The sequence below is a fragment of the Oncorhynchus mykiss genome, chromosome 8, assembly GCF_013265735.2.
Source record: "Oncorhynchus mykiss isolate Arlee chromosome 8, USDA_OmykA_1.1, whole genome shotgun sequence".
NCBI classification, from domain to species: Eukaryota; Metazoa; Chordata; class Actinopteri; order Salmoniformes; family Salmonidae; genus Oncorhynchus; species Oncorhynchus mykiss.
Window position 1 is genome coordinate 58,234,271 of NC_048572.1, and position 14,301 is coordinate 58,248,571.

The following is a 14,301-nucleotide window of genomic DNA, read 5'->3' on the forward strand; positions in this document are numbered from 1 at the left end:
TCCCACATCAATACCAGGGCTTATCTTGTAAGGGGTGAGAGGAGAGAGAAGGGAATGGAGGAGAGAATGAGAGAATCAACAGGATTATGGAGAAAGATAGAACGCGTAAACTACTGTGTGTGTGTGTGTGTCCCCGTGGGTGCATGTTTTTGTGGACTATGCAAAGTGGCTGGTATTGAGTATATGGTTTCCAGTAGTCAGGTATGAAGGGTGAATATTTCAAACAGAGAAAGGGAGTTAGTTACACTACCGTTCCAAAGTTTGGGGTCACTTAGAAATGTCTTTTTTTTTTAAAGAAAAGCCAGAAAAATTGTCCATTAAAATAACATCAAATTGTTCAGAAATACAGTGTAGACATTGTTCCAGAAGAAAGTATTTGTTTCTGGACATTTTGAGCCTGTAATCGAACCCACAAATGCTGATGCTCCTTATACACCAGCATCCCTAAGTCGCCTCTACACTCTTGACATTGAGACTGGTGTTTGCGGGTACTATTTAATGAAGCTGCCAGTTGAGGACTTGTGAGGCGTCTGTTTCTCAAACTAGACACTCTAATGTGCTTGTCCTCTTGCTCAGTTGTGCACCGGGGCCTCCCACTCCTCTTTCTATTCTAGTTTGCGCTGTTCTGTGAAGGGAGTAGTACACAGCATTGTACGAGATCGTCAGTTTCTTGGCAATTTCTCGCATGGAATAGCCTTCTTTTCTCAGAAAAAGAATAGACTGATGAGTTTCAGAATAAAGTTATTTGTTTCTGGACATTTTGAGCCTGTAATCGAACCCACAAATGCTGATGCTCCAGTTACTCAACTAGTCTAAAGAAGGCCGGTTTTATTGCTTCTTTAATCAGAACAGTTTTCAGCTGTGCTAAGATAATTGCAAAAGGGTTATCTAATAATCAACTAGCCTTTTAAAATGATAAACTAGGATTAGCTAACACAATATGCCATTGGAACCCAGGAGTGATGGTAGCTGATAATGGGCCTCTGTACGCCTTTGTAGATATTCCATTACAAAATCTGCCATTTCCAGCTACAATAGTCATTTACAACATTAACAATGTCTACACTGTATTTCTGATCAATTTTATGTTATTGTAATGGACAAAAAAGTGTGCTTTTCTTTAAAAAACAAGGACATTTCTAAGTGACCTGAAACTTTTGAACAGTATACTGAACAAAAATATAAACGCAGCATGTAAAGTGTTGGTCCCATGTTTCATGAGCTGAAATAAAAGATCCCAGACATTTTCCAAACGCATAAAACTTTTATTTCTCTCAAATGTTGCAGAAAAATGTGGTTACTTTCATGTTATTGAGCATTCCTCCTTTGCCAAGATAATCCATCCACCTGTCAGGTGTGGCATAAGAGTAAGCTGATTCGAACAGCGTGATTGTCACACAATGCATCTTGTGCTGGGGACAATAAAAGGCCACTCGAAAATGTGCAGTTTTGTCACACACTAACGCCACTGATGTCTCAAGTTTTGAGGGAGTGTGGAGCTGGCATGCTGACTGGATGAATGTCCACCAGAGCTGTGTGTGTGTGTGTGTGTGTGTGTGTGTGAGAGAGAGAGAGAGGATATATTTAACCTTTACTTTGATAGGGAGCCATGTTGAGACCAAGGTCTCTTTTGTAAATGAGCCCTGTAATTACAAAGATACACATCAACTACAAAATGCAAAACAGGATCATAGAAGAACACATTCTTCATCATAAAGGTCCTCAATCTGCAGTGTACTGTCCTCCTTGAGGTGTCTCGAACCAAAATTAGACAGCCAGCCAAGCGACATGGGTCAGACAATAGCCTCCTACCCCCAGTGGTGTGCTGAAGTCATACGGGAAGTCAATGAATACGGAGTGAAACCGAAAAGACAGATACAGTACGAAAGCATTGCCCCGACAAGCTCTCTATACATAACAGGAATAGCTAGCGCCAAATACTGTTAGTTTGAAAAGCTTAGGTGACAGCTGTGTTTTATACAGAAATACAGCATAGAAGTTCAAGTGCACTGTTCCAAGCACCTAACATGCTAAATAACTCTGCTGGTGTGAAATAATAGGCTATACCAATGGTAGCTAGCATATGTACACTGGACGGCAAACGGCTAACATAACTAGCAATGTAAAGGTACATAATCACAATGTTCTAAGCATTAGAAATGCAAAATACTTCCTAATGTAATTAGATGAATGGCTAATTAAACATTTTAATATTCACAAGCCATGCTTACGCAGGCATAAAAGGATGGCACATAATCCCATGAGTCCATTGCTGGCCTGACCAATGTGCTTCATCAAACGAAACACTTCCTGCTTCCTGTTTTACAGGAAGCGCCACAGAACAAAGTCCCATAGAAGAAATACGACGTGCCATACATGAAATGGGCAGCAAATGGCGCTAAATCACAAAGTGCGTGCAAAACATGAACGAGAGGCAGAACAAGCAGTCTGAATTGGCCTGGACGTACCAACATGTAGAAGTGTGTGAGCAGGTACATGTGCGGGTTATTATATGCATGTGAAATAATATTCCTAATTGCACATTATACCTGGGTTATTGTGTTAGCATATGCCCAGTATAGAGCAGCGTATAGCTTTACAGCGCCTCTCCTATCCCTCTGGTCACCACAGCCCGGTGCTCTGTCACTGGGGATGATTATCCCTCAACCCTTCACCCCCCCCCCCCCCCCCCCCCCCCCCCCGGAGGTCATGGTGCTGATGAGGGAGAGGTGGAGGGGGAAAGGTTGAGAGGGGGATGAAGGGGATTTGGAGGGCTAGATTGTGGTCCCTCTGGGGTCCCTTAGAAACAAAAAGGAAGAGCAAGGTCATACACACACACATATTCGTGCCCGGGCACACACACACACGCTCGCACACACTGTGTCATGTTAATGATGGTCATTAGTCACCAGGGCTGAAGGGCACTGGCTGGGGACTGGCTGCCCTATGGAACAGTAGGAGATTACTAAACACTTTCTTGAAAGAAATGTCTAGGATTTCTGACATGCCCATGTGTAAATCTTATCTGAAGGGATACCATGTATTGTCTGACTGCAATTTACTCTGTTGTATAAAAAATATACATGACTTTGAGCCAAAGCATGGCTGTTCTGTATTTTTCTATTTTAGCCAGTGTGTCTTCCAAGCCAGCTAAGACAACAGTATAGCCCCAGCAACAGTCTGCTCGTGTCACAGGCTGTCAGTCTGTAAGTACTGTTTACTCTTGGACAGGGCTCTCCAACAGGTCTCGCAGCCCACCTATGAGGAGCTCGCCAAACAATTCTGAAAGTGCATGGAATTTACACGTGTTCCACCACAAACTGTCATAAACAAATCTCACGAGTATCAGACACAGCCAAGCACCCAGCTACTATCTAATCAACGCAACATTGACATCATCCCACCCCTGTTCAGCCACTATTGGCTTAAAAAGCCAAACCTAACACAATATCTGCCAATTCAGTTCCAACAATATTTCCCATGTATGTCTGTGTGGTGCGTGCATTTTGTCTATCACTCTGTGTAAAGCCAGTTGATGTGATAACCATCTTGTGGGTTGACAGAAAAACTATGCCCAAAACCTTAAATGTTACCTGCAAAGTAGACTTTCCTGACAGAAGCATATCATGAGTAAGTATATAATTTGTATGTACTATTTGTTATTTAGTAACTCTGCCATGAAATGAGCAGCAGCTGTACAGAACCATCACTAGACCGGCACAGTAGATGCACATTCCTCAGTTGCTAGATGTGCAATTAAAGGGAAATTACAACCAAGAATCAAAAGTCTTCTGATGTGATTTGAGCGAGGACATGGACTCAGAACATCACATTTCTGTTGTTTCTCTATGAACAATTGGAATTTTAGTAAAACGGAGAACATCATTTGTGAAAATATAAAACGAATAAAAATAAAAATAATTTGCAGGGGAAAATCACAGATTTTATAGGGGCCTCCTTAGAGTTGTTTATGAACCATTATTTTACGAGGTATATTTGCAGAAAATTCTCTTGTACACTAAGGACCCGGAGAGGAGTTGACAACATAGTGCACTACTTTCTCTTTTACACTAAGGACCCGGGGAAGAGTTACAGGGGAGAGGAGAAGAGATGAATGTGCCTATTTGAAAGCTAAATACAGTATATATATATTTTTCATTTAAAAAGTAGCTCTCATGCTACAAAAGGAGACCCCTGCTCTAGGATAAACACACAGACAGTGTCAGTCTCTCTGAGATTTTAGTGTATGTGTGTGTGCGTGTGTGCATGAGCGTGTGTGTGCGTGCGTGCGTATACTCTAAGAGTTCAGTGTGTGTATGTGTGTGCGCATCTATGTGAGTGTGTTTCTACCTGTGTGTGTGTGACAGCAGAGCGGCACTCCCGGCTAATCCTAACAGACACAGAGTTCCGGAGAAGTCTGTCTGACTGGCATTGGGTCAGGTGGCAGGGGAACGATCTGTCATCCAGTCAGACACACAGCGACCAAGCACTGCTCTGAAAGGCCTGGAATATCAGGCCTTTTTTTGTTTTTTTTAACCCTGAGCGTTCAGGTAGCTGCTGGGGATACAGTATGTTGTTATTGTAGGTCTTCTCGCGGTGTCTGTGTCTCAGTCGCCCACATGTATGACCCCATAGGGACCACAATCTAACAGGGGTGAGTGTTTGAGTGAGTGAGTGAGTGAGTGAGTGAGTGAGTGAGAGAGAGAGAGAGAGAGAGAGAGAGAGAGAGAGAGAGAGAGAGAGAGAGAGAGAGAGAGAGAGAGAGAGAGAGAGAGAGAGAGAGAGAGAGAGAGAGAGAGAGAGAGAGAGAGAGAGAGAGAGAGAGAGAGAGAGAGAGAGAGAGAGAGAGAGAGAGAGAGAGAGAGAGAGAGAGAGAGAGAGAGAGAGAGAGAGAGAGAGAGAGAGAGAGAGAGAGAGAGAGAGAGAGAGAGAGAGAGAGAGAGAGAGAGAAAAACATTACTATAGGTGAGGTAATGTTTTTCCACTGCTCAATTGTCCAGTGTTGGTGATCACGTGCCCAGTGGAGCCACTTCTTCTTGTTTTTAGCTGATAGGAGTGGAACCCAGTGTGGTTGTCTGCCACTCCGAGATGCTGTTCTGCACTCCACCGCTGTTCTGCGCCGTTATTTGCCTGTTTGTGGCCCGCCTGTTAGCTTGCACAATTCTTGCCATTCTCCTTTGACCTCTCATAAACTAGCTGTTTTCGCCCACAGGACTGCTGCTGACTAGATGTTTTTTTGTTTGTTGAGCCATTCTCGGTAAACCCTACACACTGGCCCAGGAGGCTGGCTGTTTCGGAGATACGCCTGGCACCACGCTCCAAGCCACTTAGGTCACTCATTTTGCCCATTCTAATGTTCAATCGAGCAGTAAGTGAATGCCTCAATGCCTGTCTGCCTGCCTTATATAGCAAGCCACAGCCACCTGACTCACTGTCTGTTGGAGCGATCCATTTTTGTGAATGGGTGGTGTACGTAACAAATGGGCCAATGAGTGTATGTATGTACACTGATCATACAAAACATTAGGAACACCTGCTCTTTCCATGACATAGACTGACCAGGTGAATCCTGGATAAAGCTATGATCCCTTATTGATGTCACCTGTTAAATCTTCTTCAATAAGTCTAGATGAAGGGGAGGAGATATTTAAACCTTGCGACAATTGACACCTGGATTGTGTATGTGTGCCATTGAGAGGGTAAATGGGCAAGACAAAATATTTCAGTGCCTTTGAACAGACTAGGTTAGTAGGTGCCAGGCGCACTGCTTGGAGTGTCAAGAACTGCAACGCTGCTGGGTTTTTCACGCTCAACAGTTTTGCTATGTGTATCAAGAATGGTCCACCACCCAAAGGACATCCAGCCAACTTGACACGATTGTAGGAAGCATCGGAGTCAACATGAGCCAGCATCCCTGTGGAATGCTTGTCGAGTGTATGCTGTTCTGAGGGCAAAAGGGGTGTAACTCAATATTAGGAAGGTGTTCCTAATGTTTTGGACACTCGCTGTATTGTATGCAAACAAAAAAGGGGAATGATATTATTTTATACCAATACAATTGTTAAGAGAAAGATTTTGTTTAACAAGTATTAACTTTTTTTCTCAAAAAGGTACGGGTCAAAAAGATTGTGACCCTTGTTTTCCATACATGTCAGTACCTCACCTTGCAAGGATACCAGTACTGAGCCTGTTCTAAAAAGGTTTTATGAGATTGGAGAACACATTGGGAGGGATCTTGCACCATTCCTCCATACAGAATCCTTCCAGATCCTTGATCTTTTTCATCTGCCCTTATGGACTGCCTTCTTCAATTCAAACCACAGGTTTTCAATGGGTATCATATCTGCAGTCTGAGTCGGCCATAGGCAAAATGTTGATTTTTGTGGCCAATTAACCATTTCTTTGTGGATTTAGATGTGTGCTTGGGGTTATTGTCTTTCTAGAAGATCCACTTGTGGCCGAGTTTCAGCCTCCTGGCAGAAGCAACTCGATTGTGACAAGTGACATCAATAAGGGATCATAGCTTTCACCAGGATTCACTTGGTCAGGCTATGTCTTGGAAAGAGCAGGTGTTCATAATGTTTTGTACACTCAGTGTAGTTCAGTATGTGAATTATTTGTTTTATATTGTAATTTTTGCTCATATTTATCAATAATTTTGGACACCACTGTTTTATTTGTATTTATTTAAACTTTATTTAACCAGGCAAGTAAATTAAGAACGAATTCTTATTTACAATGATGGCCTATCAACCTACAACCTAAGCTTGATGCCCTCAATCTCACACAAATTATCAATGAACCTACCAGGTACAACCCCAAAGCTGTAAACACGGGCACCCTCATAGATATCATCTTAACCAACTTGCCCTCTAAATACACCTCTGCTGTTTTCAACCAAGATCTCAGTGATCACTGCCTACATCCGTAATGGGTCTGCGGTCAAACGACCTCGCCTCATCACTGACAAACGCTCCCTGAAACACTTCAGCGAGCAGGCCTTTCTAATCGACCTGGCCCTGGTATCCTGGAAGGATATTGACCTCATCCCGTCAGTAGAGGATGCCTGGTTATTCTTTAAAAATGTGGGCATTTAGGAACAGATATAGCCCTTGGTTCTCTCCAGACCTGCCTGCCCTTGACCAGCACAAAAACATCCTGTGGCGTTCTGCATTAGCATCAAACAGCCCCCGTGATATGCAGCTGATGCTCTGAAAGAGCTGCAAAATCTGGACCCCTAAAAATCAGCCGGGCTAGACGATCTGGACCCTTTCTTTCTAAAATTAAGAAACCTTTGTTTGCAATCACGGAGATCATACGTTTCCTGTAGTTCTTGACCAGGTTTGCACACACTGCAGCAGGGATTTTGGCCCACTCCTCCCTACAGACCTTCTCCAGATCCGATCCTTCAGGTTTTGGGGCTGTCGCTGGGAAATACGGACTTTCAGCTCCCTCCAAAGATTTTCTATTGGGTTCAGGTCTGGAGACTGGCTAGGCCACTCCAGGACCTTGAGAATCTTCTTACAGAGCCACTCCTTAGTTGCCCTGGCTGTGTGTTTCGGGTCGTTGTCATGCTGGAAGACCCAGCCACGACCCATCTTCAATGCTCTAACTGAAGGAAGGAGGTTAGAATTGGCTTCCTATTTCGCAACAAAGCATCCTTCACTCATACTGCCAAAAATACCCTCGTAAAACTGACCATCCTACCGATCCTCGACTTCGGCGATGTCATTTACGAAATAGCCTCCAACACTTTACTAAATAAATTGAATGCAGTCTATCACAGTGCCATCCGTTTTGTAACCAAAGCCCAATATACTACCGACCACTGCGACCTGTAAGCTCTCGTTGGCTGTCCCTCGCTTCATACTCGTCGCCATACCCACTGGCTCCAGGTCATCTACAAGACCCTGCTAGGGTTAGGGTTAAAGCCCCACCTTATCTCAATTCGCTGGTCACCATAGCAGCACCCACCCGTAGCACGTGCTCCAGCAGGTATATCTCATTGGTCACCCCCAAAGCCAATTCCTCTTTTTGGCCGCCTCTCCTTCCAGTTCTCTGCCGCCAATGACTGGAACGAACTACAAAAATCACTGAAACTGGAGACTTATATCTCCCTCACTAGCTTTAAGCATCCGCTGTCAGAGCAGCTCACAGATCACTGCACCTGTACATAGCCCATCTGTAAATAGCCCAAACAACTACCTCAGCCCCTACTGTATTTATTTATTTATCTTGCTCCTTTGAACCCCAGTATTTCTACTTTGCACATTCATCTACTGCACATCTACCATTCCAGTGTTTAATTGCTATATTGTATTTACTTTGCCACCATGGCCTATTTATTGCCTTACCTCCCTTATCTCACCTCATTTGCACACATTGTATATAGACTTGTTTTTCTACTGTATTATTGACTGTATGTTTGTTTTACTCCATGTGTAACTCTGTGTTGTTGTGTGTGTCGAACTGCTTTGCTTTATCTTGGCCAGGTCGCAGTTGTAATTGAGAACTTGTTCTCAACTTGCCTACCTGGTTAAATAAAGGTGAAATGTTAAAAAACGAGGCAGAATGAATCCTGTGAGGATGAGGCCTGGGATTCAAAATAAGAATGTTGAACAAAACGCACATCACGACAAAGAGAGACCTAAGACAGCAACACAAAATGGTAGCAACACAAACATGGCACAAGCACTGTTAGGCACAGACAACCTATACATACAGTGCCTTGCGAAAGTATTCGGCCCCCTTGAACTTTGCGACCTTTTGCCACATTTCAGGCTTCAAACATAAAGATATAAAACTGTATTTTTTTTGTGAAGAATCAACAACAAGTGGGACACAATCATGAAGTGGAACGACATTTATTGGATATTTCAAACTTTTTTAACAAATCAAAAACTGAAAAATTGGGCGTGCAAAATTATTCAGCCCCCTTAAGTTAATACTTTGTAGCGCCACCTTTTGCTGCGATTACAGCTGTAAGTCGCTTGGGGTATGTCTCTATCAGTTTTGCACATCTCATTCCTCCTTGCAAAACAGCTCGAGCTCAGTGAGGGTGGATGGAGAGCATTTGTGAACAGCAGTTTTCAGTTCTTTCCACAGATTCCCAATTGGATTCAGGTCTGGACTTTGACTTGGCCATTCTAACACCTGGATATGTTTATTTTTGAACCATTCCATTGTAGATTTTGCTTTATGTTTTGGATCATTGTCTTGTTGGAAGACAAATCTCCGTCCCAGTCTCAGGTCTTTTGCAGACTCCATCATCCAGAATGGTCCTGTATTTGGCTCCATCCATCTTCCCATCAATTTTAACCATCTTCCCTGTCCCTGCTGAAGAAAAGCAGGCCCAAACCATGATGCTGCCACCACCATGTTTGACAGTGGGGATGGTGTGTTCATTGTGATGAGCTGTGTTGCTTTTACGCCAAACATAACGTTTTGCATTGTTGCCAAAATGTTCCATTTTGACTTCATCTGACCAGAGCACCTTCTTCCACGTGTTTGGTGTGTCTCCCAGGTGGCTTGTGGCAAACTTTAAACGACACTTTTTATGGATATCTTTAAGAAATGGCTTTCTTCTTGCCACTCTTCCATAAAGGCCAGATTTGTGCAATATACGACTGATTGTTGTCCTATGGACAGAGTCTCCCACCTCAGCTGTAGATCTCTGCAGTTCATCCAGAGTGATCATGGGCCTCTTGGCTGCATCTCTGATCAGTCTTCTCCTTGTATGAGCTGAAAGTTTAGAGGGACGGCCAGGTCTTGGTAGATTTGCAGTGGTCTGATACTCCTTCCATTTCAATATTATCGCTTGCACCGTGCTCCTTGGGATGTTTAAAGCTTGGGAAATCTTTTTGTGTCCAAATCCGGCTTTAAACTTCTTCACAACAGTATCTCGGACCTGCCTGGTGTGTTCCTTGTTCTTCATGATGCTCTCTGAGCTTTTAACGGACCTCTGAGACTATCACAGTGCAGGTGCATTTATACAGAGACTTGATTACACACAGGTGGATTGTATTTATCATCATTAGTCATTTAGGTCAACATTGGATCATTCAGAGATCCTCACTGAACTTCTGGAGAGAGTTTGCTGCACTGAAAGTAGAAGGGGCTGAATCATTTTGCACGCCCAATTTTTCAGTTTTTAATTTGTTAAAAAAGTTTGAAATATCCAATAAATGTCGTTCCACTTCATGATTGTGTCCCACTTGTTGTTGATTCTTCACAAAAAAATACAGTTTTATATTTTTATGTTTGAAGCCTGAAATGTGGCAAAAGGTCGCAAAGTTCAAGGGGGCCGAATACTTTCGCAAGGCACTGTATATACAGTTGAAGTCAGAAGTTTACATACACTTATGTTGGAGTCATTAAAACTCGTTTTTCAACCACTCCACAAATTTCTTGTTTACAAACTATAGTTTTGGAAAGTCGGTTAGGACATCTACTTTGTGAATGACACAAGTACTTTTTCCAGCGATTGTTTACAGACAGATTATTTCACTTATAATTCACTGTATCACAATTCCAGTGGGTCAGAAGTTTACATACACTAAGTTGACTGTGCCTTTAAACAGCTTGGAAAATTCCAGAAAATAATGTAATGGCTTTAGAAGCTTTTGATAGGCTAATTGACATCATTTGAGTCAATTGGAGATGTACTTGTGCATGTATTTTAAGGCCTACCTTCAAACTCAGTGCTTCTTTGCTTGACATTATGGGAAAATCAAAAGAAATCAGCCAACACCTAAAAAAACAAATTGTAGACCTCCATAAGTCTGGATTGCTCTTTGGGAGCAATTTCCAAATGCCTGAAAGTACCACGATCAACTGTACAAACAATAGTACGCAAGTATAAACACCATGGGACAACACAGCTGTCATACTGCTCAGGAAGGAGATGTGTTCTGTCTCCTAGAGATGAACGTACTTTGGTGCGAAAAGTGCAAATAAATCCAAGATCAACAGCAAAGGACCTTGTGAAGATGCTGGAGGAAACAGGTACAAAAGTATCTATATCCACCGTAAAGCGAGTCCTATATCGACATAACCTGAAAGGCCGCTCAGCAAGGAAGAAGCCAATGCTCCAAAACCACCATAAAAAAGACAGACTACGGTTTGCAACTGCACATGGGGACAAAGATTGTACTTTTTGGAGAAATGTCCTCTGGTCTGATGAAACAAAAATAGAACTGTTTGGCCATAATGACCATCGTCATGTTTGGAGGAAAAAGGGGGAGGCTTGCAAGCCGAAGAACACCATCCTAACTTTGAAGCACGGGGGTGGCAGCATCATGTTGTGGGGGTGCTTTGCTGCAGGAGGGACTGGTGCACTTCACAAAATAGATGGCATCACGAGGAAAGAAAATTATGTGGATATATTGAAGCAGCATCTCAAGACATCATTCAGGAAGTTAAAGTTTGGTCGCAAATGGGTCTTCCAAATGGACAATGACCCCAAGCACACTTCCAAAGTTGTGGCAAAATGGCTTAAGGACAACAAAGTCAAGATATTCGATTGGCCATCACAAAGCCCTGACCTCAATCCTATAGAACATTTGTGGGCAGAACTGAAAAAGCTTGTGCGAGCAAGGAGGCCTACAAGCCTGACTCAGTTACACCATCTCTGTCAGGAGGAATGAGCCAAAATTCACCCAACTTATTGTGGGAATCTTATGGAAGGCTATCCGAAACGTTTGACCCAATGTTAAACAATTTAAAGGCAATGCTACCAAATACTAATTGAGTGCATGTACACTTCTGACCCACTGGGAATGTGATGAAATAAATAAAAGCTGAAATAAATCATTCTCTGCTATTATTCTGACATTTCACATTCTTAAAATAAAGTGGTGATCCTAACTGACCTAATACAGAGAATTTTTACTAGGAGTAAATGTCAGGAATTGTGAAAAATTGAGTTTAAATGTATTTGGCTAAGGTGTATGTAAACTTCCGACTTCAACTGCATATATAATAGAGAGGGAGAGAGAAAGACAGAGAGAGAGACACACACAGAGAGAGACAGTACTGCTGAGCTACGGGAATTCTCTAACCCATACTTGGGGGTTTCATAGAGGCTCAGTGATTCCTCTCCTCAGCTGCTCCCCATCTGGGGTGTATGGCGGGCCGGAGGAGATAAGAACGCCTTCAAAGAAAACGACACAGTCAGACACATGCACACGCACACGCACGCGCATTAAAGACGATGCAATGAAAATTTATTCTTGAACAGTGCAGCCTGTTATTGTGTAGTGTGGTTTTGGTCAGAGCCATGGTACTGACAGATTGGAGAGTCCCATTCCAGCAGGACTGGGTTTGTCTGCTGTCGATTTTGCTCTCTGCTTTTTGTTTGTGTGTGTCTCTGCAGGCCTGTATGTGCCTGTGTCTGTTGGTGCCAGTTTATGCTGCATGCCTCTGACTGTGTTTTTTTCTACTGTCTCTGTATCCCACTCATTGTGTTGTATGTGTTTGGCGTACAGTATCTTCCACTGCACATCCTATCCTTATCCTGAGAATACATTCTAAACACTTCCTCTCCGGGTTCATCTCTGTGCCATCTTTTCATACGCAGTACAAAGCCATGAGACGCAGAGAGAGAAGTGGTGTAAAGTTTCGGAGAAGTCGGTGCAGAGCCCCAGTCCTCACAGCTAAACTACACTAAACGGCAGGGAGCTGTATCATAGGCAACACCGCTCTTTGAGTCTGACCTTTGTCCTACTGTTGTTTGTCGCAAGGGGGATTCTGGGAAAGAAAACACATAAAAGGGAAATTATACCCTTTCATTTTTGCATTTACTTTGCTTCCAAACCCCCTGTGAAGAGATGACTGTGTCATGTAAAGAGGGTGAGAGAGAAAACAGAACAAGGAGGAAAACATCGATCAACAGCTCAGCTAAGAACCACTAAAGCTATGCACAACAAAGTAAAGCACTACCACTGCCTGAACGTGACGTCTGTAGAGAACATAGGCAGTCTATCTAAATCCTCCTACTAGGACGGCTAGTAGCCTAGTTCACTGGTTCTCAATCCTGGTCCTGGGGACCCAAAGGTGTTGCACATTTTTGTTTTTGCCCTAGCACTACACAGCTGATTCAAATGGTCGACTCATCAAAAGGCAAAAACTAAAATGTGCTCCCTTTGTGTCCCCATGACCAAGGTTGAGAAGCACTGGCCTAATTGTTTAGAGCATTGGGCCAGTAACCAAAATGTTTCTGGTTTGAATCCCCAAGATGACTAGGTCAAAAATCTATCAATGTGCCCGTGAGCAAGGCACTTAATCCTAGTTGCTCTGGGTACAAGTGTCTGCTAAACTGTAAATGTAATCCCACCAGATTGGACTTCCTGTTTTACACTTCCTGTTTCCTGTCACATTCCAGATTACCTCCTGGAGCTGCTGAACCGTTCTGAGGTTGTCCTGCAAGAGTCCTACCCCCCGGTGCTAGGTTTCCTGTACACCCAGAACACCCGCGTGTTCTCTGACCTGTACACGGAGCTGAGACGGTACTACCGTGGTTCCAACATCAACATAGAGGAGGCGCTCAACGAGTTCTGGGCCCGCCTGCTGGAGAGGCTGTTCAAGGGAGCCAATGGACAATACCTCATAGGTACGTAAACATTACACGTTGAACTTAAATATGATCTTTGAAATATTTCATTTTTAAAATCTCCATTGAAAATAAATGCTGCTTTTTTCCCCCCCAACTTATCCAAACATTAAGTAGAATAATAATAAAATGATTTCATCAATCTGACTCCAATGTTATGTGAATGAATGCAACCGGCCCTGTGCGTCTCTGGAGGATCGAGCAAGATAGCGAATAATTGCATCAGTGACTCAGTATGCCTATAATGAACATGTGTCTGTCTTGCACCGTTATGCAATTATTAAGAGGCTGGGTACAAACAGCTAATCCCGGCGACCAATGTTCCAGCATGATTTTTTTGCGGCTAGCAGCTCAGGGATGTTAAGTTGGTACCCAAGCATGTGCTCTGTGTGGAGTGTAGTTAATTTAACAACTATCAAATTATAGGCATATAGCCAATCAAATAATGACTCTGTGAAAGGAGGAATGGATTTACCAATAGAATGTATTAGTCACAAAATAATTGACACTCAAACAATTACAGTGTACATGAAACACCACTCTGAATAATTGACTATAACCAATAGGCTCAGACTTTTATTTAACCAGGCAAGGCAGTTAAGAACAAATTCTTATTTACAATGACGGTCTACTGGGCAGCAGTTGGTTAACTGCCTTGTTCAGGGGCAGAAGACAGATTTTTACCTTGTCAC

The 14,301-nt window shown here is 43.0% G+C and overlaps 1 protein-coding gene across 2 annotated transcripts in view; it reads left to right on the forward strand.

Annotated features, from left to right (window-relative positions):
* LOC110530232 (glypican-1) overlaps positions 1-14,301 on the forward strand; it is a 102,737-nt gene that overhangs the window by 68,624 nt on the left and 19,812 nt on the right. For both annotated transcript variants that reach the window (XM_021613129.2, XM_036985802.1), the window contains one exon: positions 13,382-13,609. In XM_021613129.2, the coding sequence (XP_021468804.1) occupies positions 13,382-13,609 (228 nt within the window). The remainder of the gene's footprint in view (positions 1-13,381; positions 13,610-14,301) is intronic.